This window comes from Rhinolophus sinicus, linkage group LG05 (genome assembly GCF_036562045.2).
Source record: "Rhinolophus sinicus isolate RSC01 linkage group LG05, ASM3656204v1, whole genome shotgun sequence".
Classification (NCBI taxonomy): domain Eukaryota; kingdom Metazoa; phylum Chordata; class Mammalia; order Chiroptera; family Rhinolophidae; genus Rhinolophus; species Rhinolophus sinicus.
This window is the reverse complement of record NC_133755.1, coordinates 5,350,272-5,377,953: the sequence shown is the minus strand read 5'-3', so window position 1 is coordinate 5,377,953 and position 27,682 is coordinate 5,350,272. Positions and strand designations below refer to the sequence as shown.

At 38.9% G+C, this 27,682-nt stretch overlaps 1 protein-coding gene across 2 annotated transcripts in view; it reads left to right on the top strand.

Moving 5' to 3' along the window:
• The window catches only part of YWHAQ (tyrosine 3-monooxygenase/tryptophan 5-monooxygenase activation protein theta), a 30,914-nt gene extending 12,444 nt beyond the window's left edge, over window positions 1-18,470 (top strand). For both annotated transcript variants that reach the window (XM_019755956.2, XM_074331676.1), the window contains exons 3-6: window positions 12,605-12,728; window positions 14,557-14,720; window positions 15,373-15,468; window positions 17,412-18,470. In XM_019755956.2, coding sequence (XP_019611515.1) covers window positions 12,605-12,728; window positions 14,557-14,720; window positions 15,373-15,468; window positions 17,412-17,471 — 444 coding nt within the window. In that variant the 3' untranslated portion in view covers window positions 17,472-18,470. The remainder of the gene's footprint in view (window positions 1-12,604; window positions 12,729-14,556; window positions 14,721-15,372; window positions 15,469-17,411) is intronic.
• Window positions 18,471-27,682: the final 9,212 nt, after the last annotated feature.

Below are 27,682 nucleotides of genomic sequence, written 5' to 3'. Positions count from 1 at the left end.
AGTGCACTTTGCTCACAAAAGGGCCATCCCAGCGCCTAAAAAGTACCACTGTGCTATAACAGATGTTGATAGCAGTTACTGCTTACAGGTGATGATTTTGCCAGGATCCTGGGATGGTGGCAGCCAGAGACCTATGGACCAAGAGAAAGTTTATATATATTTTGGGCAGGAAGAGAGTTAAAGCTTTTTCTCTTTTTATTGAGAACCTTGGATTCTTTTCATCTGTTTCTGCCCATTCCCCTCTGCCTGATTATCCTCTGGATTTTACCTCCTTTTCCTTTGCCCACAAAAATAATGAACTGCCTGATTGCATGGACTACTCTGGCTTATTTTTACTTTTGCTATAACTAGAGAGGCACATACTCCTCTGTGTCCGAGAAATCCGTATTCTCTGACTGTGATGACAATTCATACTAATTTTAATTTATTAATTTGACATATATTCCAGCCAGTGTTGGGTTTTAGGTCTTTTGTTACTTTTAGAATATCTCAAAAGTTTGAAGACTTTCTATAAAAGGTAGTTTTTAGTTTACACAAATACGATGTTAATTAACCCTTTCTCCCAGGAAGGCATATTCACATTCATGAATGCTCCAGAGTTGTATGTATTTTAATAAATAGAAATAGGCAATATGAAGGCCCATTACACTTTTTCAGGGATTTTCCCCTCTCAGATCAGGACAAGGAAGAATTGTTTGTTTGGCAGGGGTGCCAGATGAGTAAAACCACAGTGTGTGCTTATAGTCCAGGGTTTGTCCCCTTGGCCTTCTGGGCTCCAAATCTAATTGGTTGGCACACTGAGACGGGAACTTCAAGAATTATTAATTGGGGCCAGCCCGGTGGCTCAGGTGGTTAGAGCTCCACGCTCCTAACTCCGAAGGCTGCCAGTTCGATTCCCACATGGGCCAGTGGGCTCTCAACCACAACGTTGCCAGTTCAATTCCTCGAGTCCCACAAGGGATGGTGGGCAGCGCCCCCTGCAACTAAGATTGAACACGGCACCTTGAGCTGAGCTGCCGCTGAGCTCCCGGATGGCTCAGTTGATTGGAGTGCGTCCTCTCAACCACAAGGTTGCAGGTTTGACTCCCGCAAGGGATGGTGGGCTGTGCCCCCTGCAACTAGAAACTGCAGCTGGACGTGGAGCTGAGCTGCGCCCTCCACAACTAAGACTGAAAGGACAACAACTTGAAGCTGAATGGGCATCCTCCACAGCTAAGATTGAAAGGACATCAATTTGACTTGGAAAAAAGTCCTGGAAGTACACACTGTTCCCCATTAAAGTCCTGTTCCCCTTCCCCAATAAAATCTTTAAAAAAAAAAAAAAAAGCTATTGATGGGGTTATAACCAAAGTTTTAAAAAAATAAAGAATTATTAATTGGGCTGAGAGTTGTGGTTTGGCCATGTTTATTGCTTGCAGGCAAATTTACAGGAGGAACCAAATTAGCATGTAGAAGATTACTTGGTGAGTACAGAAATAAGAGGCAGCAGTTATTGGATGGTCTTAATGACTAGATACTCTGCTGCACCCAGCCTGTCTGTAGGTGCCTCACCTGGAAGACTGGATTCATGGACCCAAGTACTGTCTTCTCTTAATAGTGCTGGAGATACTATCATTGTTTGCTTTTTAACTCCCCTCCCCCAGACCTGCTGTATTCCCAGCTTCTAACATAATGAATACCTATTGTTTTGTTTCTTAGAGTGGCACTTTAAGCATTTGGAAGGCCCCTCATTGTTGCTCCATCTCTTCTGTTGGTACAGGAATGGTAATAATAGAAATAAGCTTGGATGTCTGTCAGTTAAGACATCTATTGTGTTATGACACACAGAGAATAACCATATTTGTATGGCACACTGGGGAAAATGGATTTGTCCCCCAGCGTCCTCTGCTATGGCTAAGCGGATCAGTATCTGTTCACCACTTACATTAGTTGGAAGCTCTAGATCTGATCCTGGAAGACTGAGTGCTAGGCTTTAAGTGTCTTCTTTAACAGGCCAGTGGGATTTTTGAGCAGGGGATTAACATGCCCAGAATACAATTTAAAGTTAATCTGGCAGCAGAGTATAAAATAGATTAGAAACAGAAGAAAGAACCCTAAAACCTGGTAGATTTTTTAGGTTATTGGATTAGTTGAGGTGAAATGATATGCTTAACTCGGGTAATAGAAACAATTATGAGACTGAAAAGGTGGATCAAAATACTGTGATAGAGGGCAAATGAATAGGCTTGACAGCTGGTGCTAGAATGGGAAATGGAGAGGGAAGAGCCCGAGATAGTGCTGATGAGCCTGGGTTGCGAGGACGTAGGAGGATGGTGGAATAATTAGTAGAGGTAAGGAATGTTAAGTATAGGAACAGGTTTGGAAATAAATGTATTTGTCTTTAAGGCATATTGCGGTCCAGTAGCTAGTCATATCTCAAAATGTATAAGGATAGTCCTTTCGCGTAATGCTCCAGAGGAGTTGGGGGTGTGGAATGGGGTGGTACAAGGGGTTGCATTACTTCTGTGAGTTTATAGTATGGCCTTTAGCCTTGCAGACTCTAAAACACCCCAGCACGGTGCCATCTTTCAGAGATAGATCCACAGTAATTAAGCTCATGTGTATGAAACCCAGAACAGAGAGGGATACATTAGTACAAAGATTAAAATAGTTGTGTTGGCATGACCAGTATATTCTCACCAACAGTAGAGGTAGACTCACAAAAGGAATCAGGTCATAATCAGGAAGTTGCTTAGTAAATGTGACATCATAACAAGAGAAATTGCAGGGCTGCTCAAATGTTTAATGGCCCTCATCTCCACAGTAGGGCATGGATTTGTCAGTGGATTGGTTATGACTCACACACTCCTAGGTTATAGATCGGATCCTTTCCCATCAGGGTCTCTTTTCTGTTCCCATGCCTCCTCTCTCGCTTTTCTTTCTGATTGACTCATCCTTGTTTTTAAAGTGTATTTATTTTACATACTATCAGATTATAGTCAAGTCTTGCATTGTTAATTTGCTATACTGTATATTTATATCTGTATATATATCAAATCCAGAAAAAGTGTTTCCTTCAGTGGTTTATAGTTAAGAGGATGGAGATGTATGTTCCCAAAATATACCGTGTTTATTTGTCTGAAAAGTTTTCCAAAGTCTTGGAGAAAATTACATCCAGGGGCTTGGGTGACTAAATATGGGAGGCCAGGGGAGTGAGGCCAAAGAAGCATTAGGGTGACACCCAGGTTTCTAACGGGCAGCTGAGTGCTTTTCTGAGACAGAAAATTGCGTGATGGAGGAGAATAAACAATAGATGCGTTAGGAAGGGAAATTTAATGTTTTTTAAATGAGTCAAGTTTGAAGCCCCAATGGCCCATCCAGGATCCCTCCGTCTGGTGCTTAAGATTTGTGTGGTGATTGAGGTTTATATACCAAACAGTGTTCTGAGCAAATTGTATTAACCCAGTCTTCCCAACAACTCCATGAATTAACTGTTTTACAGATGAGCAAACTGAGGTACAGAGCTGTAAAAGTAAATTGCTCAACCAGGTTTAAGGTTTGTGAGTCATTAGCCAGTAAAATCTCAAATGAACCCAAGTCTTGTCAGTAATCTTAAAATGTATAGTGGGCTATTGAAATATTTGAGATCCTTGATTATTCTGATGAAACACTTTCTCCTGGTAGCAGATTATCATACCATAGTTGTCACATTTTAGAAGGTGTAGTCTTAAAGGCAGACACTTGTTTGATTAAAGAAAAAGCATAACCTTAAAATTTTAGCCAATCCTCTAAAAGAGGGTTGAGAAATGTGTCCTTTAAAAGCCACCTCAGGAGAGTGGGGGGGGATAAAAAAAAAAAAGCCACCTCAATCCTTTGCACGTGACTAATACGAAAGAACTTCAAGTGATATTCTACTGTCCTCTGCAAACACGAGGCAGCACACTTGTATTGCCATTCGGCCTCTGGTAATGGTTCTGTATTGTTAGTTTTGGGAGAGTGGAAACGCTTCACAGGTTATTGCCAGGAATTTTTCAGTTACTCCCTATTTCAGTTGCTGTAATTATTCTAATTGACTTCTCTTTTATTCCATTACTACTTCTTCCCACCAAGAGGGTTCTTTCAGTGAAGGTCTGAATGGGAACTTCTGTCTTTGTCTGGAAATGTCTTTATTTTGCACCTGCTTTCATGTGGTACTTTTAATTGGTTACGGAATTAGAGCTGACGGTTGTTTTTTCTCAGTACTTTGAAGGTAGTCGATTGTTTTCTGATGAAAAATCACCTGTCATGTCGTTTCTTCCTTTATAGGTAACGTGTCATTTCTCTGGTTGCTTTTAAGCGTTTTCTTGTCTTTGGCATTCTGCACTTTTACATGAGGGTCTAGGGATGAATGTGATTGTATTTTATCTTGCTTGGGATTTAGTGTGCTTTTCCACTCGGAAGGTCATCTTTATACTGTTATGGGAGAGTCTCAGCCATTATCTCTGAATAATATCTCTTCCTCATTCTTTCTGTTCTTTCCTCTGGAATTCCTATTGCATATCTTAGACAGTTCTTTCTATTTGCATCCTTTGACTTATCCACATTTTTTTCATCTAGTTCATTGTTCTGTGTTCTGAGTAGTTTCTTTAAATATGCCTTCCATTGTACTAATTTTCTTTCTCTCTTTTTTAATTATAAAAGCCCTTTGTCTTCTCCCCATACCTCCAAGCTGCCTTTTCTTAATTCATTGTATCCTCCTTTCCCCTGGCTTCTGCTTCCTTTATTATTTTTTTAATGAAGAAATAACCAAAATTTCAAACTTACACAAAAATAGAATGTTATAATAACCCCCAATATGTACCCATTGCCCAGCTTCGGCAATTATGAATTGCTCTGTTTGTCCCCCCATGTACCCCCGCCGTTATTCTGAAGCCAGTCCTGGGCATCGTCTATTTAATCCATAAGCACTTTAAAAGATTCTTTAGTCATTTTCCACATACTTTATGTTTTATTACAAACTGCTTTCATTTTTTTAGTTCTTGGGTACTAACCATCTGTTGATTTGCTAATCCCTTGTTACGACAGATCTGTCCCTTGAGTAGTTTTGTTATTTTTAATAATACAGATCTACCTTTTTTCTGTGGAACTTGTGTGTGCTTTGGATTGTGGAAGGAAGGGTTTTCACACAGTGGTTTTGATGATTTGTTTCTTTTTGGAACACTAACCTTTGCCAATCTTTACACACATTTTCAGCTTGTGGTTTCACACATCATGTATGAAATAAAAATTTGAATAGCACCTACACAGAACATGGGTTTGGGTTTCAGTTTTTCATGGGAGATTACTCCTTCCTCCCAACCAACCCCCTTAAAGAAGCTCAGGAAATAGCTTTCTTGCTACTTCAGTGACAGTGAACAGTTTTTCTTATTTTTAAAAAAAATTTTTTTTTTTTTTTAAGACCAGTCAAGTGCAGTAGTGAGAAGGGGGGAAAGAGTAGAACGAGGAGTCACTGTGAACAATCAGTTGAGATAACTCACTACCTTCGGACCAGCCTGGACAGTTTTTCTAGGCTCCCTACCCCTTCACACCACTGTCATTGTGGTGTAATTCGCTTTTTGCTCTTTGTTTCATCTTCCCTTCTAGCACCTGAATATCTTCCTTTCTTCCTTTGGTGCTGTTATATTTTTTTCCTTCTATTTTACCTATTTCTATTTAGCAATTTGATTATTTTTAGAAGGGAAAGTCTGCTCTGTCTCACTGTGTTGTCAGAACCAGAAAGTCACGGTTCTACCCATCTATTTTAAGGTGATGCTTAAAAGTACTCCATACTGAGAGTGAGTGAGGTGTGTGTGTGTGTTTTAAGTTGATATACTGCTATTCAGGTAACATTTAAAATGTGTTGCCATTTCATGTGGTAAGGTAGACAGTGCACCAAATATGCGCACACATTCAGACTTGTATTTTAACTACAAGCCTCCTGTTCATATATTGTATTTGTTCTAAAATTGAATAGTCACATTAACTTGTGCTTCTCATATTTGTCAGAAATGTTGGTAATACTAGATCTGATTTAATATAATAGAAAAATATTAATGTAGTTTTATTGCTATACAGAATCTTTAAATACATGAAGTTCATATGAGAGACATCTGGAAAATGAACTAATATCATGAAAATATAAACAGTTCCTGCAAATCAGTAAGGAAAAAACTCACTTAGGCAATGGCAAAAGATAAAAACAAGTAATAGAAAAGGACATACAAATGTTCAACTTCATTTATAATATGCAATTTATAAAATTAGAAAATTGCAAATAAAACTATAGTAAGATATTTTTCACTTACTAGATTGCAAAAGACAAAAAATTTTTTATAATACTATACATTTAGAAGGATGCTGAGAAATAGGAACATTCATACATTATTAGTGGGAATGTAAATGGAAGTTGCCTCCAGTGAGGACAGTTTAACAATTTATCCTATGGATCAAGTATACATTTGATCCATAGGATAAATTGTTCGAAATACCAAAACGTTTGAAGCAACTGAAATATTCATCAAAGGAGACTAAATAATTACAGTATGCCCATAAGTGGAATACTGTGCCATGTTACATATAGGATGAGGCAGTTATAACATATGGATATGGAATGACCTCAGGGATTATTATATGGGAAAAGCACGGGATGGAGCAATGTGTGTTACACTAACATGAGGAAGGGGGAACATACATACATGGATTGTAAATGTATAATTGGAGGAATACACAAGAAACTAGTGATGATGGTTGCCTTGAGGGAGGGGAACTGGGTGTTAATAAAAACCCAGGGAAGGGAGGGAAACTATTTCTCACTTTTGAATTTTATGTGATGTGCACGAGTGGCCTATTATTTTAATGCAACCCAGAGTCTTGCTGTGTGTGAAGAGAAAATGTAAATAAGGGAGGAAGAATCCTGTGGTGTTGAGTTTGAATTGAAGATACCAGTCTGAGGTAAGGATTTTTCAAAAAGGGAGGAAAAAAAAAAAACTTCGCTGAAGGAGCAAAACAGAACAGAATGGGGAGATTTTTTAGAAATTTTAGAGTGGTAATTAATTATTACATGTTACTGCTTTGATAAAAAGTGGAGAGTTAGAAAAACAAGTAATTCATGGAAAGTGCTAGACCATTTTAAGGTCGTGTGCTAGGCCCCGTGCTAAGCGCTTGACATGCCGTAGACAGAATTTTGTCAGTGTAGTTCATGATGGATATTAGGAAATTTGGCGGCTTTTAAAAATGTACCTTTGGTGATTTGGGGAGTTTCCTTTTTCTTTTAGAAAGAGGACCATGTTCCGTGACTTGGTACCTCCTTGTGTACTTGCGCCTTTTCCTGTGCCACAGGCCCTCTGTCCTGGGACGCCTTCTTCCCCATGCTTTTTGCTTATTTGTAAAATCCTATTTTACCCTTTAAGACACAGCTCACTTGATACCTTCTTTAGAAATAACTCTTCTGATTCCTTAACAAAGTAGTTGTTTCCTCGGTTGCGCTCCCAAAGGACTTTTGTAGATACCATTGACTCACCCAGTGTTTCCGAACAGGTGTGGGGAGGGCAGCGCTGACGTTGAGTGGACAGAGGTTGATGGCGCTGCACATCCCTTAATGCGTAGGCAGTGCAGCTGCTATTTAGGCAGAAAACTTGTTTGCGTTTACCTGAGGCCAAACCTAATGTTGTTTTATATTTAAACACAAAGTTTTTTTTCATGGTTTTAATGTATACAAAATTAACCAGTAATGCAACTCTACCATGTGAAAATCAAGGGAATGTTGTTCTTTGTTTTGTTTGTAACCCAGCTGGTCAGGCTATTCATGAGAGTTGGACAGACTGTGCAAGTCTGTATTGGAAGGTTCTTGACATTCATAGTGATTCTTAGGGGCAAACATCTGACTATAATGTTTTATACTTTAGATATTGGGCATTTGCATATTGAAATACATACTGTTTTATTACAAATTACTTTTATTCATATCTTAATTAGGACATTGATGTACATTTTTAAATTGTGTATAAATGTATTGTTACCTACTAATTTCAGTTTAGGGTAGTTCAGTTATAAATTATTACTTATAAAAGGGGTTATCTTTAATGATAATTGAATAGCAGAGAAGGGGAGCAGAGGTTTAAAAAAGTGAAAGCTCTAAAAGGTCAATATTGTTACTAAAGTTACTTTGATTTTTTTTTTTGGCATTAATGCAGTTAATATCTACAATTGGTTGTCTAAATTAGTATCTGTTCATTTGACACATAGGTGACTTTTTGTTAAAAACAAAAAAAGGAAAAGAAAAAGAAATTCAAAGAAAGAACTGCTCCTAGTAATATATGGCATCTCCTTTAGTCTTCTAAAGTGACCTGTATAATAACTTACATTCTTTCTTCTGACTTTGCTCATGTTTGAGTTTTTTTGGTTTAGGATGTCTTCAGTTATTAGTCCATCTTGTAATTTGGGTAGGGAGTATACTGACTTCTTCACAAATTTCTCAGGTTCTCAAAAAGGAACGCATTACTTGATTCTACCCCTCAGTTGGGTAACTGTCGGTGCTGGATGGAGCCCCAATCTCAGCTCTCCAAACCTCCCGGGACAGTAAAATTTGCTGGTTAAAAAGTTGCAACAGGAACCTCTTGTTTAATTGACAAGAATAACATATAGGAGAAATTAGTGGGAGTTCAACTATATAAATGTTAAAACTGATTCCCTTCCTCTCCTGACTTTTTACTAATAACCTTTTATATGGAAAGATTTTCTTATTCAGGGAGCCACTTGTCATTTTGGTTTTTTCTCTGATGTGTATTGAGTGTTTTTATAATTTTACTTTTGTTACAAAAAAATGTATACCTAGGTTATATACCTTAAGTATTCATCGCCTGTATTCTCTTTAGTATTAATAATAGCTGACATTGATAATACCTGATACAGCCATGATCATTTCAGTAAGACCTGAAGCAGAATCCATTGTCTTTTAATTGGGCTAAAATTTACATCTTTACTACTGGTAGCCTGTGGAAAGACGCAGTTATTCTGTACCTGTTGTTTCCTTCACAGAGAGCTAGTGGCATCTGACCAAAGAACCATGTACCTGGCTGAGACTCCAGGACGGAAGTAACGCACAAGTCACTTTATAAAAGCCTGCCCTGTAAAGCGTACGTAATGGCTGTATGCAAACTAGGAATCAAAGTTCATAATTGTAGAAAGGAAAGTTTGCAGTTCGCTTATGAGTGCTGTGTAATTACTAATGCAGTAGCTGCTGAGCGGCACCCCGAATCCTTGGAAGGCCAGTGTGCCTGTGAGGAAGACAGTCCTGGTGAGCCTAGGAGGGATTCGTGACATTTTTCTCCTCACCTCAAGACCTCATTCTGTCAGACTTTCTCCGCCTCTGCCACCACATTTCTACCATATTTAATCACAAAGTACTAGGCCTCAAAGGTACCAAGTAGCTTTTTTTTTGTGACTATAAAAAATGTCTTCAACAGAGCTGGCACTTTTTTGGAGATCCTCTGTGGGATCGCATCTTAACTGACCGATTCACTTTGGGAGAACAAGAAAAGTGAGGCTCTTTCTTTTACATTACAGTTCCTTAGTGTGGGTACTGGTAGAGGTGGTGGTTCCCACAGTATAGTGTGTTTGCATTATTCGATCCTACTCAGAATCCACAGTTTTGTTTTGTTTTTTAAGATAGTGATTAATGTGAGTCAGTTTGAGATTTAAAAACAAGTGAACTTCCCCCCCACCCCCTCTCCGGTTCAAGCCGTTGTTTCTCAGTCTAGGTGTGTAGGACCCAGCTCCCTGGCCCACGCTGCTATTACGAGCCTTGTGCTACCGCAGGCTGAGGCAGTCAGTCGCCGGTCATCGGCAGTTCACGGCAGCTCTTACAGGCTGCTGGCTGCTCACACTGGCCACCGGCCACTCATGGTGGCACACGGCAGCCCCTGGCAGCTCACGGCCCCCCAGCTCCAGGGAGAGCCGTTGTTCACAATTTTAGCTGTAGAGGGCGCAGCTCACTGGACCATGTGGGAATTGAACCTGCGACCTCAGCGTTCGGAGCACGGCACTCCAACCACCTGAGCCACCGGGCCGGCCCCACAGGTGAACTTTTTGTGGCAGTCTCACTATATGTAAAAATTGTATTAAAGGAAAAAAAGTAGTATGATTTTCTAAGATTCTGGGAAAGACTTTTTCCAGTTCATTTTAATAAATAACTACTGAAATTGTATTGATGGTGTTAAGCAGAAGAAATTATTACAGTCTGATCCTTCAGTGATGAAGTATGGTGGTGTAGAAGTAACATTTGCTTTCACAGTTGCCTTTAGCGTTTGGGTGTAGCCCGTAATGGCATCTACTGCTGCATTTGTGGTCCAGCAACTTCACAGGCTTAGCCACAATTTTGATACTTGCTAGTTTAAATAATGTATAAAGTTCTGGGACTTCATTTTGTAATGTTACTGTAATATTAACTTCAACTTCCCTGAGCTCTGGGCCCTTTTAAAATACACTTTTGTAACCTAAACATTTTTCTAAAGATTAAATTTAAGGATTTAAAACATATAAAAAATGTTTTTCTGTTTATTTCCTTTAAAATAATTTATGGGTGTAATCATTGCATTTTGTTTAGGCCATTTTAATTCAGATAAACAAGTTCTTGAGTTGGAACTGCATTTTCTAAACTTTATCTGTAAACAACCTTCCTTTTACATCTTCAGGAATAGATTTATTTGAATTTAGAACAGTCTTACTGGGTTATTCTCCAAACTTCCCAAGTTTATATCATTGTTGGCATTTTTATATAACATTACTGATAATATCTGTGGCATTTTTCCAAAATTCAGACATAGTCATGCCTGTTCCTTGCTTAAATTTTTTCACTAGTTTCACTTTGGCACCTCAGCAGAAGAGTGGGAACACCTGGCTGGTTAATCGTCACTAGCAGTCACTGAGCATTTAGCATGTGACACTATTCTATGCCTTTATATCTGTTTATTGTTTTTACTAGTATCTTAGATTTTCTATGAGAATTTTATTCTACTTTGTAATATTTTTTAAATTCAAAAAGGTTTTTAAATTACTTAGCATCAAGTAAAATTGATAGTCCCATAAGATGTCTATCATATTTGTCTTTTGTTACTCCCAGGCACACCTTGTACAAATACCTCAGTTTGAGAAGCACCAGCTAATTGGGTCAAGTGCACATTTCTTTGTAGGTAGCGGGGGCTAAAAGACACACTGAAATATTAACTCAATTTAAAAAAATAATTCAGCAACATAACTGTCAAACCGGCCCGGTGGCTCGGGCGGTTAGAGCTCCATGCTCCTAACTCCGAAGGCTGCCGGTTCGATTCCCACATGGGCCAGTGGGCTCTCAACCACAAGGTTGCCGGTTCAACTCCTCGAGTCCCACAAGGGATGTTGGGCAGCGCCCCCTGCAACTAAGATTGAACACGGCACCTTGAGCTGAGCTGCTGCTGAGCTCCCGGATGGCTCAGTTGATTGGAGTGCGTCCTCTCAACCACAAGGTTGCCGGTTCGACTCCCACAAGGGATGGTGGGCTGCGCCCCTGCAACTAAGATTGAACACGGCACCTTGAGCTGAGCTGCTGCTGAGCTCCCAGATGGCTCAGTTGGTTGGAGCGCGGGCTCTCAACCACAGGGTTGCCAGTTCGATTCCTTGAGTCCCACAAGGGATGGTGGGCAGCGCCCCCTGCAACTAACAACGGCAACTGGACCTGGAGATGAGCTGCACCCTCCACAACTAAGACTGAAAGGACAACTTGAAGCTGAACGGCACCCTCCACAACTAAGATTGAAAGGACAACTAAGGACAACTAAGATTCCAGGACTTGGAAAAAAGTCCTGGAAGTACACACTGTTCCCCAATAAAATCCTTAAAAAAAGAAATTGCTATGTAAGTTTCTAGATCACGTCCTCTGGATGCCTGTACTTAACCTTGTTTTGGGTGGGCGCTTGTCTGTAAAGGACACTGCGTAGCTCTGCTCTGGGCCATGGTGACTGACTGGTTCTGGGATGGTACTCTTAATACTTATCGTAAACGTTTTGTTTCTTCCCCTTAAAACGGTTGCATGTCCTCGTTTTCTAATAGCTGCATTCCTACTGTACTTTCTTGACAAGTCATGTCCCATCCCCAGGGAAGCCTGTTAACCAGTGGCCGTCTCCAGCTGAGTTAGATATTCCTCTCAGTGCTTCCATAGCCCCTTGTTCACATATCTCTTAACGCCTGGTATACAGTTAATGGTGTACTTAACCTCTTATTAGTCTGTGAGCTCTTTGAGAGAGCAAGGACCTTATCTCGTATCAGATACAGTGCCTGGCACCCAGCAAGTATCAGGAAATGCTTGCTGAATGAATGGATGAGGGAACAGGCAAGCTCTTTCTAATTAGCGTTTGGTATAATCCAGTTTTACCATTAGAAACTGACTTGCTGTGAGCCAAAGCATTCAGCTAGTGGCAACCACCTAACCCCCTGCTTTCAGCCCATGCTTCAGGGCCAGGATGGTGTGGTATAGAGTTACTGTGATAGTTAATGATTCAACTGTATGTTATTGTGAGTTCTTGACTGGAGTAACCTCTTATTAGTGCCTAATGTTTTATCTTATTTCTTTCAGGAATTGTTGGATAAGTATTTAATAGCCAACGCAACTAATCCAGAGAGTAAAGTCTTCTATCTGAAAATGAAGGGAGACTACTTCCGGTACCTTGCTGAAGTTGCATGTGGTGATGATCGAAAACGTAAGTATATTTAGTTTATGATAAAGGTGAAATGTGAAAAAGAAAGGGAGGATAAAATGGACACTGTGACAATAGTTTCTATGTGATCTCTAGGCCCTTTATAACTTTAAAAGACATTTTGGACTCTTTACCGGGAAAATTAATAATGTTACCTTATGTTCTTAAAAATGAAAATAATAGTCATGAATTTACCTTATGTGCCTGTAACAGGATATTGTACTATTTTTGTTTGACATGTTAATTTTTTAACTACTACTTATTTGAAGGATCATAACATAGGCTACTAGGACAGGTGAAATGAGAGTGTTACTACTGGTATATAGTTTGTCATAAAAAACATAGATATGGAACAAAGACTAGCTGAATTGCCTAGCTTGATTGCTAAAAAAATCAAAGTAAATTTATTATTAGTGAACTCCATCTCCTGGAGAATTGGTAGCTGCTTATAATAGAGATCCTTTTAGATTTTGTGTATGTGCCTGCTACCAAATTTATCAAGCAAACTCTAGGAGAAGTATTACTTAATTCTGTATTTTTTTCCAGTAAGTATTATTTGGTTCTTAATTTGCCACAACCAAAAAGAATGTATACCCGTACAATTAGTTACTATAGTCTCCTCCCCCCACAGAGAAAGTGAGACACTTTTACCATCCAATATCAGTGTAATTGTAGACACAGAGAGAAAACTGTTACACCCTGCTGAACAAAATCTATATACTACACTTACTGTGTTATTGATGTATAATTTGTGTTGCCATAAAAATAAGCAAAACTGAACATGACCAATACTTGCACAGAACTGAACATTTAGACATCAGCAAGTCAAAGGGATGTCTTTGGGAGATTGGGACATATCCCCTTAATCTGATTTCAGTCTTTCTGGTTTATTGGCATTTTCTAGTCCCATGCATAGAATACTCTAATGGTCTGAGATTTGTAGAATAGTGTCTATTTACAGCCTAGGAGCTGAGACACTTTACTACTACTCATTGTAGAGCTTCTGTAAGTGCCAGACAGCCAGAGCTCCTTAGCATGTAGGGCTAAACCAGCCAGGTTAGATCAATAAATGTGCCATATCAGAGGAAAGAAAATGTACACATTTGGGTCACAAAGGGATAATTTAATTTCTGTGAGGTAAGCATTTCCAAAGCTGTAATGGGCCAGTGGCCTCATTCAGAACACCTACCTTTTTCAAAACGTGGATATAATCAGATTTGTGTTGGTAATACTTGCTGAACTGTTTTTTCAGGAAGGTGACATTTTTATTAGGCCAGTAATCAAACTGGTCAGAGCAGATTTTGTACTATATGTTGGCACTTTTATATTACCTTTCACGTAAGACATCTTGATACCAAAAATTGGTATTGTTTCTACAAATAAGTCACAAAAATAGAATTGAATGGTGGTGGTCTTTGTAAAATAGTTTCATTATTTTGAAAAGGGGTATTGTGGCCAGTTTTCCTCCAGCTTTACCGAGATACTGGCAAATACCAGTCAAATTATTTTTAATTGCTGCATTTCCAAGTAATAGACATGAAAGAAGAAAATTGTTTTAGCCACAGAGATGGAAAATCTGACATACTATCTCTAACTATCAGGGTTTTTTTTTAAAAATTAAACTGATTGTAAGCCAGCAACATTATAAACTAGTTTTTAAATACCCAATACAATGTTTTTGGTTTGCTACTGTGGTTTTAAAAGAACGCTACAGAGAAAAATCTGGTTCTACCAAGAACTGGTAGCATCATATGTTACAGGTGTTAATATGCTGTATACTGGATGGATATTTCAGTATCCTGTTTTTTTTGTTTCATTTTTGCCTTCACAGAAACAATAGATAATTCCCAAGGAGCTTACCAAGAGGCTTTTGATATAAGCAAGAAAGAGATGCAACCCACACACCCAATTCGTCTGGGGCTGGCTCTTAACTTTTCTGTATTTTACTATGAGATCCTTAATAACCCAGAGCTTGCCTGCACACTGGCTAAAACGGTAAGAGGTGTGCCTAGAAATAACCTCTTTAGCAAATGTTATTTGAGGTGTTAATTTCTAGGTATTTTACTTGGCTATCCACAGGGATGATTTCTACTGTTTCTTTGGATATCTCCTTTTTCTTACTGTCATGACCACCTACCACTACCCCTCTCAACACCTTGCTCTTTCCCAACTGTGGTTATAAGCAGTAATGTCTGTCTAAAGAGCATAATGGTCAGAGTAATCAAAGAAGTATGAAAGAAATGTAAAGGATTGGAAAGTTAGGCCTGCCAGGTTTGGTCATTAGCATAGATGCATTTCTCAAAAGTGTTTCAAAAAGGGAGAGTATGGAGGGGATTTTGCAAATAAATACTAGTTTTTATTGGTAAGAAGTATGTTAGGCATAGCTACTGAGCTGTGTGTCCTGTGAAAGAACTAAGAAATGCTTGTTTACTGATTGAGTACGTACAGCTTTATAAGTTTCAAGTCATACTCCTAAGTTTTTAAACTGAGAATCTGAGGAAATGATGCCACTAAGTTTTGTTTTTTTAATTGATAATAGAACATAAAGTGAATGTTTACTTATTTTGTAAAAATGCTTTCTACTTGTAGACTAACCAGTTTGTGTTGATGCAAATGTTGTTTACCATGGATATTAATATTTCACCAGGCTTTTGATGAGGCCATTGCCGAACTTGATACACTGAATGAAGACTCTTACAAAGACAGCACCCTCATCATGCAGTTGCTTAGAGACAACCTAACAGTGAGTTGTCCGTTCCTTTATTTCCTTTTCAGCAATAAAAGTACTTATATTTTATTTTGGGCTCCCTATCTCTTGGGGCAGTTATACAACAGCTGCTGTTTCTCTTAGAAAATGAGACTATAGATCCATAAGGAAAAGGATTAATTAGTATTTTGTATAGGACAATTATTCTTTTGTAGGCTGGATTTCAGTTGAATAGGCGTTTTATCAAACTTTCCTGAGAAGGTGCTAAGATTGCAGGAACTCAGAATCAATTAACATCATTGACTGTTTCAGTGGGATGAAGATTGATGTTAATAAATTTGTTAAGGTGGAGGATTTATGTAATTTCATTGTTTGGGTAAAGAAGCTGTAGCAAGGTAGGGAACTGTAGGTCTCTAAGCTTTCCTAAAGTCATGTGAAGTGCTTTACTATACTACTATTTCACCTGTACATGATGTCCTGTAAGCATTTATTAGAGGGAGTAAACCTGCACCTCAGCTTACTCTACCTCTGCTTCTAGGCCCAAACCCCGTGTTTTTTTTCTTTATGAGTTTTCTTTTTTTTTTTTTTTTTTTTTTTTTTCATTTTTCTCCCTACTTGTTGGACAGGTAGATGATGAAAGCAAAAGTAATGGAGAAAAGGTTGAGCTTTACTTAGCTTCTTTTATAGATTCAAGTAAATTTGATACATCAAAATCTTAGATAAAATGTGGAAGAAGGGAACACACCTTTTAATATAAATGTAGTTCTCCTGGCCCCTCAATTGGATGCTTTATCTTTCGCTAGATAGGATTTTTTTTTTTTTTTTAGCACCATATCTGTTCAACTTAGCTGAACAGGAAAATTATGAAGACACTTCATTCCTGGCCGTTAGAAATCCCTGCAGTTGTGAGGTAACAATAGAAGAATAATCAGCATAGATCTAGCTTTTATAGAAGAAAAGTAAACTGAGCGATTATGCCTCTTCCCAGATATACCATGGTGCTATCTATATTTTAACTGGTTTTGTTTTGTTTTCTCGCTTATAGAGACGGTTCTTCAGGGAGATATATGCAGAGAGTACCCAAAAATATATACATATTTTAAGAAAGGAAAAAACTGTATTAGAATTGTAATATATACCGATAACAAAAGATGAATACAAGTGATGTGTATACATTTTTGTTGGAACCCCCATTGTGTGTTCATGTGTGTGTGTATGTGTGTTAGTATCTTAAAGATTATATAAGATGCCAGCTTTTCTGAAATTCCAAGTAGTGTCTTGGTGTTGGTCTAGTAGAAATCCATTTTGTGAGCTATTGATTATAGTCAGTAATATTGACTATTCCCTCTTCACATCATTATTCCATGTCAAAGTCAGTTTTATTTAACATCCCACCTAACTCACGAGCTATGTATCTTCATGCACACATGTTGCTTCCCTATAACTTACATCGTACACTCCTGTTTAACCCTTTGCAGCAACACTAAGTTAGCTGACTTCTTTTTCTGTTAATATATGAGAGCTTTTCACATATTTGAAAACAATTATGATGACCGTGGTTTCCCCCGCCCCCCAAATTTATTTTGTCTTATTAATCTCAAATTACATTTTAGTAGTGCTTTCACAAAGAGCTTTGGGCAGCTTGGAATAGAAAGAGCAGTAAATTCTAAGGATTTTACCTTGTTTTTTTTCTGAAATTATGGTACTTATAAAGAGTAATAAGCTTTAAAAATGTGTGTCCTGTCACTTTGAAAATGCAAATAGTGTGTCATGAGTCACTTTGTAAATGTATGGTGAATAGTCCACAGGAATACACTTGGGAAGAGTTGATTGATGGTGTTTGGGGTTTGAAAAATACAACTTGTAGTCTTAGTAATCTGTTGTTTGAATAATTGCTCTCAGAATTACATTTTAACGTAACAGCAGGACTTGATATAATTGTCTAATCTAGAAATAGTAACAATATGATTTTTCCCTAGTTATGGACATCAGACAGCGCAGGAGAAGAATGTGATGCGGCAGAAGGGGCAGAAAACTAACTGCACTCGGGGCGCCATCCTTCTTCCCTCAAGAAACCTTTTCACACACCTCCATTCCTTATTCCATTTGGATTTCCTATAGCAAAGAAACCCATTCATGTGTATGGAATCAGCCGTTTATAGTCTTTTCACACTGCAGCTTTGGGAAAACGCCATTCCTTGATTTGTGTTTGTCTTGGCCTTCCTGGTGTGCAGTTACTGCTGTAGAAAAGTATTAATAGCTTCATTTCATATAAACAGAAGTAACTTCCCAACACTTATGTAGAGGACTAAAAATGTAATCTGAACCAGTTCTGCAAGTGACTGTGTTTTGTATTACTGTGAAGATATGAAAATGTAGTTAATTACAATTTAAAGAGTGTCCTACATAATTTCTTAATTTCTACATTCCCTCCCTTACTTTTCTTTGGGGGTTTCCTATCAGTAAACAATTTTTCCATTTTCTTAATGTATTTTTTTGGGGGGTAGGAATCCAGGAGTATTAGACTGAATGGAAAAGCATTTGACATTTCTGGGCTAGGGGTCACAAATTGAAACGCCTCCTGTATCATATATGATGGAGGTCTTGTGTGTGTGTGACAACAGGGAATTTCCTTATTCACTCTTCATTTGCTGCTGTTTCAGTTGACAACTTCCCTTCCCAATAAAAATTCACTTACACCTCCTGCCTTTGTAGTTCTGGTATTCACTTTACTGTGTAATAGAAGTAGCATGTTGCTCCCAGAATACAAGCATTGCTTTTGGCAAATTACAGTGCATGTCATTTCTTAATACACTAGAAAGGGGAGATAAGTTCAAGTCTCAAACTTTAGTACTTTTCCATGCAGATTGTGCACATGTGAGAGGGTGTCCAGTTTGTCTAGTGATTGTTACTTAGAAAGTTGGACCACTATTGTGTGTTGCTAATCATTGACTGTAGTCCCAAAAAAAGCCTTGTGAAAATGTTATGCCCTATGTAACAGCAGAGTAACGTAAAATAAAATTACATTTTATAAACCATTTACTATGGCTTTGTAACAATTGCATACTCATATTTTAAGGGACAGGTGAATTTGCTACTTTCTGAAGTTTATTGGTACTTCCCTTTTATGTAAAGTTAGTAGTAATACCCTATTTCTGCATTGTGATATCCTTGTATAGGGATGCCTGGAAATGTATAAACTGGACTACATTTCTTAGAGTTAGTGTTTTATCCGTAGATCAGTTTTCTGGGCCATCTCTTCCTCAGATGTAAATGATAATCCAGTTAAGTGTTACATGGAATAAAATGGACATTTTAAAACTAGAAAAATTCATTATGTGATTGTGAATGCTTTGGCTGGTGTTAGAATCATTAGAATTATGCTTCAGTGGATTTTCAAACAAAATATCAGTTTAAGAATACCTTACTTGTTTAGTTTTCAAATAATTCCCTTTATAAACATTCAGTTGTACCATTAGTGAGTTCCAAATAATTTTAGTTTTTTATCACAATGCCTGTTACATTAACCTGTCTTAAGTATTAGCCTGAGAATTTATTTTAAAGTCAAAAGATAACCTGAAAAAATAAGCTGTGTGAGATTATCCTTTATCTCCTAAAATGTGACTTTGAAACAAGGTTTCTTCTGTACTTGATTTGTTTTCCTGAGGGGAAATGAAAAGAGAATTGAATGGGATTTGGGGGAATAGTCATTTAAATAAGATTACTAGGACTGTGGTCCCCAAAAATCTAAATCAGTAAGACTGCTTTTTAAATAAAAATTGCGGTAAACATGGGAAGAACATGATGAATTAGGAGAAAAAATTACCACGTCTTAACAATAAAATTGTTAAGTACTGAATCAAGTAATCATTGTGAGCTACACCAAAGTAGCTTATTAAAGAGCAGATTATTCTCATCATTTAGTCACAAATTTAATACCTCCTTGCCTTAGGAGAAATCAGCATCTTTAAAAGGGGGACCAGCCTGTCGTATCTCCTTATGACCCTCTGAGTTCTCGGCCGCCTTGCACTAGATGTAGAGGATATATATGGAACACTGCTGAGAATTCGGTAGGAGAGAGGACACTTTTCCTCAGGGGAAAAGGGGGTAAGTAAAGTTTGGGGGTGGAAGGAGGGGTCAAAGCCATGTTTGAGCTTTTAACTTTTTAAATTACTTTCGGAGATCAGAATTGTTAAATGTTACATCTATTTTGTAGTAGAACTTATTTGGCAGTTTTTCCTTTAAAATGTCATTTAGGTTTTAATAAAATAATTGGGGTGGGGATTACATTCTAACACGATTTAAATAGAAGCATTAGGGATTTCTGTACCAACATACTGTACATGCATTATGATTTGATTTTACATTGGTAAAGAACATTATATTTTTTTTGGACAGGATTGATAGAATGCACTCATGTCTAGGACATAAATATTTATCAATAAAGACTTTTTTAAGAATCATACCCCATGGGCTGGCCCGGTGGCTCAGGCGGTTAGAGCTCCATGCTCCTAACTCCAAAGGCTGCTGGTTTGATTCCCACATGGGCCAGTGGGCTCTCAACCACAAGGTTGCCAGTTCAACTCCTCGAGTCCCACAAGGGATGGTGGGCTGTGCCCCCTGCAACTAGCAATGGCAACTGGACCTGGAGCTGAGCTGCGCCTTCCACAACTAATATTGAAAGGACAACAACTTGACTTGGAAAAAAGGCCTGGAAGTACACACTGTTTCCCAATAAAGTCCTGTACCCCTTCCCCAATAAAAAAAGTCATACCCCAATAAATAAAATAAATAAAAATCATGCAAAACATTAGGAGGGCCATTTAAAGATGTAAACATTCTAATAGGGTAAAGTAAGGTCAGAATTCTAGTCATTTTTAAATGGACTGATACTTAAGGAGTGGAGCCATTCAAAAATATTTGAAGCCTATATAAGCATGAACTATTTTTGTCACAATCTGAGCCTTATTTTATTCTGACCATAGTTGTCAACTGATACATATAAAAACGAATACTTAAGCTTATTTTCTTTTGGTTTAGGAGACTTTCACTTTAAACTGATGAAGACAGTTACGCTGCATGTTTTCTGCCATATAACTCATCGTTCCTTTGTACAAATTGCATTTGATCAGCTTTGTGAAAGGAGAACTGCCATGTATGTATATCATGTATATTACTATTGAATTTTGAGTACCTTACAGTTAAGTACCAATTAAAGCACCTGCTACATAACTTTGATGCATTCAGCAGGCACTTTGGGAACCTGCGTACCTGAAATTGTGAAGGTCATGAAATCCAATGTGGGGCAGTCTTGCCTTTTATTCTTTAGTGACACTTCACGTACAAATGGCTCTGCCTTCAGAGCAGGTGCTCGAAAGGGAATAAGGAATAATAAATATCCAAGCAGGAAAGCCGGAGACTTCCCATCTTCACTTTAAAATTACTTTTTAAAAGTGATTTGAGCATATCCATAAATGGTCTAGCCCAGGGGTGTCCAGACTTTTTTCAACGGTTTTCACCAAGGGCCATATGCGGTAAAATACACAAACAGCTGGGCCACTCGAGGTGAAGTACATATTGCCTCACCTTGTTTATTTAAGTAAACTAAATATATTTTTGGAATTTGCTGCGGGCCAATTAACAATGGGTGGCGGGCCGCAGTTAGCCCGTGGGCCGCAGTTTGGACACCCCTGGTCTAGCCCTTTTCAGTTCTAGGGAATCAGTGTCAGTCGAATTCATTGGGATCCCTGGTCGGGTGCTATACACATTCATATTTAATTCTCTCGACTGCCCTGCCAAATAAATTCCCCTGGACTGATAGGATGTTTAATCAGGAAAAAATGAAATTATTTGTCCAAAGTTATATGTCAAAAACACCTACACTTTGAACTCAGATGTCACACCAAATTCACTTCTGTTCCACTATTGGCTGCTGTGGGTGTTTCTGCTTGCTTTCTATGGCAAATAAACAGGATTGTTTCTCTTTTTCTATCATATTTGGAGGTTTGCATTTGTTTTTTGTTTTTATCTTGACTTCCCCCTTAATCTATTTTGTCCCCTGAGGAAAACCTCAAAAGCAGCTCAAGGAATACTAGGACATGTTGGACATAACTCATGGTTAAGGAAACAAATTCAAAGAGATCCTCGGACTTTCCCAAGGTCTCAGCAACTAGCTAATGTTTAGCCTGAAACTGGACAGAAGAACCAGATGCAAATAAGTCCTAATTCTCAGGATAAATTGGAAAGAATTTTCATTGAAAATTATTCTTGCCATATATTTAGAAAACGAAGGGGTTGATTTATGCTTCTCGAGTAACTTAAAAAAAAACAGCCCTCTAATAATCTCCAGAAAGTAAGGATGTCATTATCAAGCATTACTAGTCACATTTATGGTTCAAGTGTGTTCTTAATTTTGTGTGCTTCACACTGAAGTCCCTGTATAAGCAATGTTAATTCTATACTCAGTGCTTCATCATAGGGGAAAGGCCTTCAGCCAGGGTTCTAGTTCAAGCTTCCCACTGATGTAGGCCAGCGTATTGGAGGCCTGCCTCTCCCATCTTCACAGGTCCTGTTTGGAAGCATCTTCACAAATACAACTCAGTTGCATAAAATTTTGAAGTAGGTTTGTCTCCTGAATGAGGAGACTGAGGCATGAAAGCTCATGACAGGTCCTAGGACTTGGGTCTCATAGGTAAGACTCCTGGCTGGCTGAGTGGTACCAGGATTTAAACCTGGGTTTAACATTCGTACGCAACTGCTGTGTTGCCCTTTTTGGGAGACTAAAGCAGTGACAGTGGAGCAGCAGTGCTTTTTTAAACTTGAGGTCATGACCAGTTAGTGGATAGTGGAAACTTGGGTCACAACCAGCTGCTTTTAGTGAAATAGAATGGAAAATACATCCGTATTAGTAAGGGTAATACTTTGTGAAATCAGTTTTTAATGTATGTGAACAGTGGGTTGTGATGTAAAATTGATTTCAAATGAACTTGAAAGCCATTTCTTCTAGATGGTCTTAAAGATTTCTTTGCAGTCCATGTCCCAGGACTGTGACTAGTTCGTATTTTACTGTTGTGAATAATACCAGTTTTTAATGATGACATTGTTGGGTCCCTTCCTCTTAAAGCATTGTGAGAATGGCAACTCTTTCTTAAGAAAGTGTTGAGCAATAAGTCCCTTATTTGACCTTTAGAAAAAAGGGGAGACTCCCTCTTTTCAGAATGATACTCTTATTCTACATTGCTTGAAGGATTACGTATAGATTAATTCTTTTATTTATTTTTGGCCTCAGACACTATTTCCGCAACATATCACAGCCTTGGCATAAGGCTACCAAGGAAGTACTTAAGCCCTGCAAGCATGGCAGAGTCAGGGTTTTGGCACCTAGCAGAGGCTTATGGGCTTTTATGCGGTAGGACTTAACTAAGTGGGTTTGAAACTGGATTGAGCCCCGAATAAGAGTGGGTTGAAATATAGCTCTTTCAGGAATATTGGGTTCTCAAATGCCTACTAAAAGGGTTGTTGACTATAATTTAAACTAAAGATTTAGGAATTTCCTTGCTAATTCAGACAAATGAAATGACACAGACTCATTTGTTTGAAATGCTGGGCTGTGGCAAGTAAGCGGGCTGAGTTCTCTATTTCACTTGGGCATTTGCTTTGTTCTCACCCAAGTGCTACTGAAGATAGCTGCCACCGTCACCGGGGCTGTTTAGAAGTGCCCTGTTATTATTAATGGTAGAAATCATTTTTATGTCACAGCCTATAGCTGTTTCCTAGATGAAATGGTTGAAAACTGAAAGTGGTTTGTTTAAGCGGGAATTGAAATTTAATTTAGCGTGCATCCTGGTTTTCTTTCTGTTATGGAGGTATAGGGGAATTAAACCCACTTAATGAGGCTCGGATTAACCTCTTCTGAGGATGTGTGGATGTGTATACTGGAAGTTGGCATTGATTGCAAAAATCCCTGTCACTCATCTTGTGAGCTCCACTCCACACCATCTGACCTGAATGACTTGGGCCCCTAGAGGGGACCAGATACTTGTTCCTCGTTTTCTGCTGACATTACCAAGTCTTACTCATCTGGAATTGGTACTGAGCACTCTCTCTCCCTTCTAGACCTGTGGGTCTTTACACAAGGCCCTGTGTTTCAGCCATTCTCTTTGACATGTGTTCTTTCAGCTATTCTGGAACTTGGTTAGAATCTTGGAGGATTCACTGGAAAGATTTTGGAAGACTATTGTGCTCTGAGACTGGTAGCCACACCACTACTTGGGAGCTAGGAAAATAAATAGGGCAAGATGATTAACTCTTCTGAGCTACACTTGTCTGTTTCCCACAACTGCAAACATAAGAGATGGTGTGACCTAATAAAAAGAGTAGCACCCTGGGAGTCAAAGATTTAGCTGACATGTTCATTCATTCATTCATTCATTCATTCATTCATTCGCTCACTCGCTTTTAAATATATTAAGTGCCAGTTAGGAGCCAAGGACTGTACAGGGTGCTAGCACTTGCAACTTTACTACTTAAAATTATGGGTCTAATCTCAGCTTTAGTTTTCTTAAAAGATAGACACCTATCCTGCCTCTGAGCCAATGTGTGAAAGTACTTCCAAGTGTAAAGGGTTGTGGAATATATGTATGTGGAATACTTGGGAAAGAAGTGAGTAGCAGGCCAGCCTAATTTCAGAATTGGACAGTTCTAATAAAGTAAAACTTTGATCTAAGGCAAAAATAAAAGACAAAGGAGACCAGTCTTGTGGATAAGAAAATCAACCACACTTTCGGCAGACCTATTGCCCTAGATTTTCAAGGACAGACACAAAAGGAAAATGACAGTGTAACTTGGGAATGCAAAGTTAAAAAAAAAAACTATTAAGCAATGGTTTTGCTTCTAATTAGCTTTCTCTGGTGGAATAGAATGGGGAAAGGTCATTCTTTTGAGAGAAGTGAAGAAAAATCAAGACCCAGAGAACAAGTGCCAAGAAGAAATGCTACTTCTCAAAAATTAAGTGTTTGGTGATTGTTAGTGCCTCCAGGCCATACTTATCAAATGGCGGCAAGCTGCAGAATCACCTGGAGGGTTTGCTGAGCAGTTTTTGAGGTAGAGAATGCATTTGTAACAAGTTCCCAGGTGATGGGGATGCAAGGACTTGATATTTTGAGAACCAGTGTTTTAAGGATGTAATAAGAAATAAGGTCAAAGTAAAGATCAGGTGATGTCTCAGCAGGTGAGTAAAAATAAGTCAGTGAAAGGATTCTGGGGTCAGGTAGCAGCCTGATGAGATTTGTGGCCACCCAAAGCTAGTGAAAGAGAGGGCCTGCTGAGCAACGGAAGTCCGCTGGGCTGTACATGCTAAGAGCACTGCAGGCTCTGGTTAACTGCCTGGCCCTCAGTCACTGCAATGTTAATGGTTTTGTATTAAAGAATAAAGTCGTTTTATTCTCATCTTGACCAACCAGATTTCATGGTTTGACAAGATGCCAAAGGGATAAAACATCTGTAAGATCTTAGCTTAAGTGAGGAGGCTGGGAATCTGGCTGGTGGATGTGAGGTCAGCCGTCTGTTCAGTATGAATGGATGGTCAGTGTTGATGGGAGATTGGCCTAAAGCTTGAAAAAAGAAGCCAGGGAGGGATGTATCTCAACGATGGGCAGGAAGCCCAGAAACTTGTTAGAATGTCATGTGTGCTACTGGCTCTGTGGGTCATGTGGGTCAAGCCAGGGGCCCAATTATATTCCTCTTACACAGCAAAGCACTTGAGTTCCTTCCTCTATTCCTATTCACCAATCCCTTCAGTTCTTAAATTATTGATTTAAGGCAAAAAAAAATACAAAGGAGACTTCTTTTTTTTTAAAGATACAATAGAAGAAATATTATGTAGGCTTTTAGTAATTGCATTGTGTTGACATACTTCATTTGCTTTTAAGGTGCAGGGCTGTAGAAAAAGCATCAGAATGCTATTGCAGGCCAAACCACAAGTGTTGTCTGGTGAGAGATATTCTGAAGTTGTCTCTGCAAGTCTTGCTTAAATTTCTAATGAAAAAGGTAGAGAAGTAATATTCAGGTCTTTGTTGCTCACCTGATATATTTCCAGTCCTATGTTTGGCACCCATAAAAGAGCTGGACTCACCTCTCAAAAAGTCTGCGGTCTGGGGAGACAGCATAATGAACACATGAAACACCAAACATACCAAAACACGGTGTGTTGCATGTAGCAGCTTAATAAATGAATGCATTCAATCAGTGAATAAAATATGTGCAATACGTCAACAGCAACGTCTGACTTGAGGAAAGGGAGAAGAGTGCAGCCTGGAAAAGTGTGCAAAAAGGATCTACTTGGAGAAAATCACTGCACCGCTTTCTCTCAGCTCCAGGAAGGTTAGGGATTGTATGAAGATGGTTCAGGAGTACTTCAAACCCAGTAGCTCTGCTTTGATCTATTCTATGCATTAAATTTCTGTAAAAGATTTATTTTGGAGATAAGAGTGCTACACCTAAAAACAACAACCCCCCAAAAGGCTTGAAAACATTACTGGACTGGAAGATGATGTGGGGGAAGAAAAATAGTTTTTCTTCTACCCTTCTAAGTTCTGGCTGGATTAATAATCAAATTAATGTGACAGATAAACAGAAGAAAATGACCAGACTTGTTACATATATATGTATAGTGGTTTCCTAAGAATATGGGACCCAGAACAAATCAGGCAGTTAAGGTTTACATGCTGTTTTGGACTAAGGAGAGGGAGGCAGCAGTCTAGGATTTCAAAAAGGAAAGCAGGCAATTTTCAGGGAGATGAGAAGGAGCAAACTGGTAAACCAATTCTTGCTGGGCCACTCAAACAATGGGACAGAGTAACAGACTGCTGCCACACTTTGCTTATGTTATATAACGCTAAGGTGAAAACTCCCTTCCTTTAAGCGGTTTTTCTCTATCTGAATTCCTTTAGGCAGTAAGGGGGAGGATCAAAATTTCCTTTGGAATCTCTTGTTCCTTAGAAATAACCAGTTTAAAATAATCAGTATCCCAAAAGGCATTTTGGGGTGGCAAACTGCTCCCCCTCAACACTCATGTTCTCTTGTATGTTTGAAATTTACATCTATGTCAGTAACTGGAGTTTTTAATGGCTACATAGTCACAGTGATAAAATTTTGAGGTCCATGGTACCAATAATGAGCCACTTGTGTAACTCTGCGTTAACTTGTCTGATCGCTTCTCCCTGGTTTTCATGCATTGTCTGAACAACACAGAAACAAGAGTGCTTCTTGCTGTTGTCTGGATTCTAAGGTCTTTATAAGGAGATCTCATCGATAGGGATCCTAGAACCTGACCTTTTGGCTCCCTGCAGGGATGCCACAGGTCAGCTGTGCAGACTACCCACTGCCCAGCTCTGGGGGTACCGTTCACATCAGCTACAACCTGAGTGCCTCCCCTTTAGAGTGAGGAGTCTGCCGTGCAGATACCCCACACCTGAAACTTACTGAGCACCAATTGCCCGTGAGGCACCACACCTCTAGCCCCAAGCCCACCTCTCTGGAAAATGACTGAGCTATTTCAAAGGTATAAAAAGCACTCCTAAGATCCTTCAGGGCACTTGTCATTCAGGGCTTCCCTAGGGCCTTGATGCTTTTCTTTCAGTCTCCTGCAGCCTGATCTCTTGGTCTTTTTGTGACTCAAAAGAGGCCGTCTGCTAGCAGGGAAGGCAGGGAGAGGAGAAGGGACAGGAAGCGGGGCACACAGCTACCTGATAGCGGCTTTGGCAAATGAGTGAGGAGATTAGATTGCTGAGCTAGTTTGAAAACGTGGGAATTACCTGTGGCTTTTATTGTTCATCTCAAACAAGCATAAACTGGAATTTGCCAAAAAGCAAGGAGCAAATCATTCAAGACTGCTAACCAGTTATTTTCTTTTCCGGGGACAGATTCATGAAATAAAGTTCCTTAAATGGAATCAGCCCTTATGCCCAATAACAAGTTTTCTCTGAACAGTGTAACCAGCTCAGGAGAAGGAGAACTTTCCTCCAACTAAGAGCGGAAGCAAAGAGCTTGGGGAGAGGAGCTTGGGTTCATGTCTAACACGAGCTGGCCTCAGGGCTTCATGGAGAAAATGGGATCAGTTGAAGATAATGATTAAATCACGAGAACTTTAATATTAAAATCTAGAAGTAGACAGGAATAGAAGAAAATGTAAATTTATTCTCTCCCCTGCTGGCTACCTGACATCACCCTCTGTCAGAATGGCTCTGGAAGA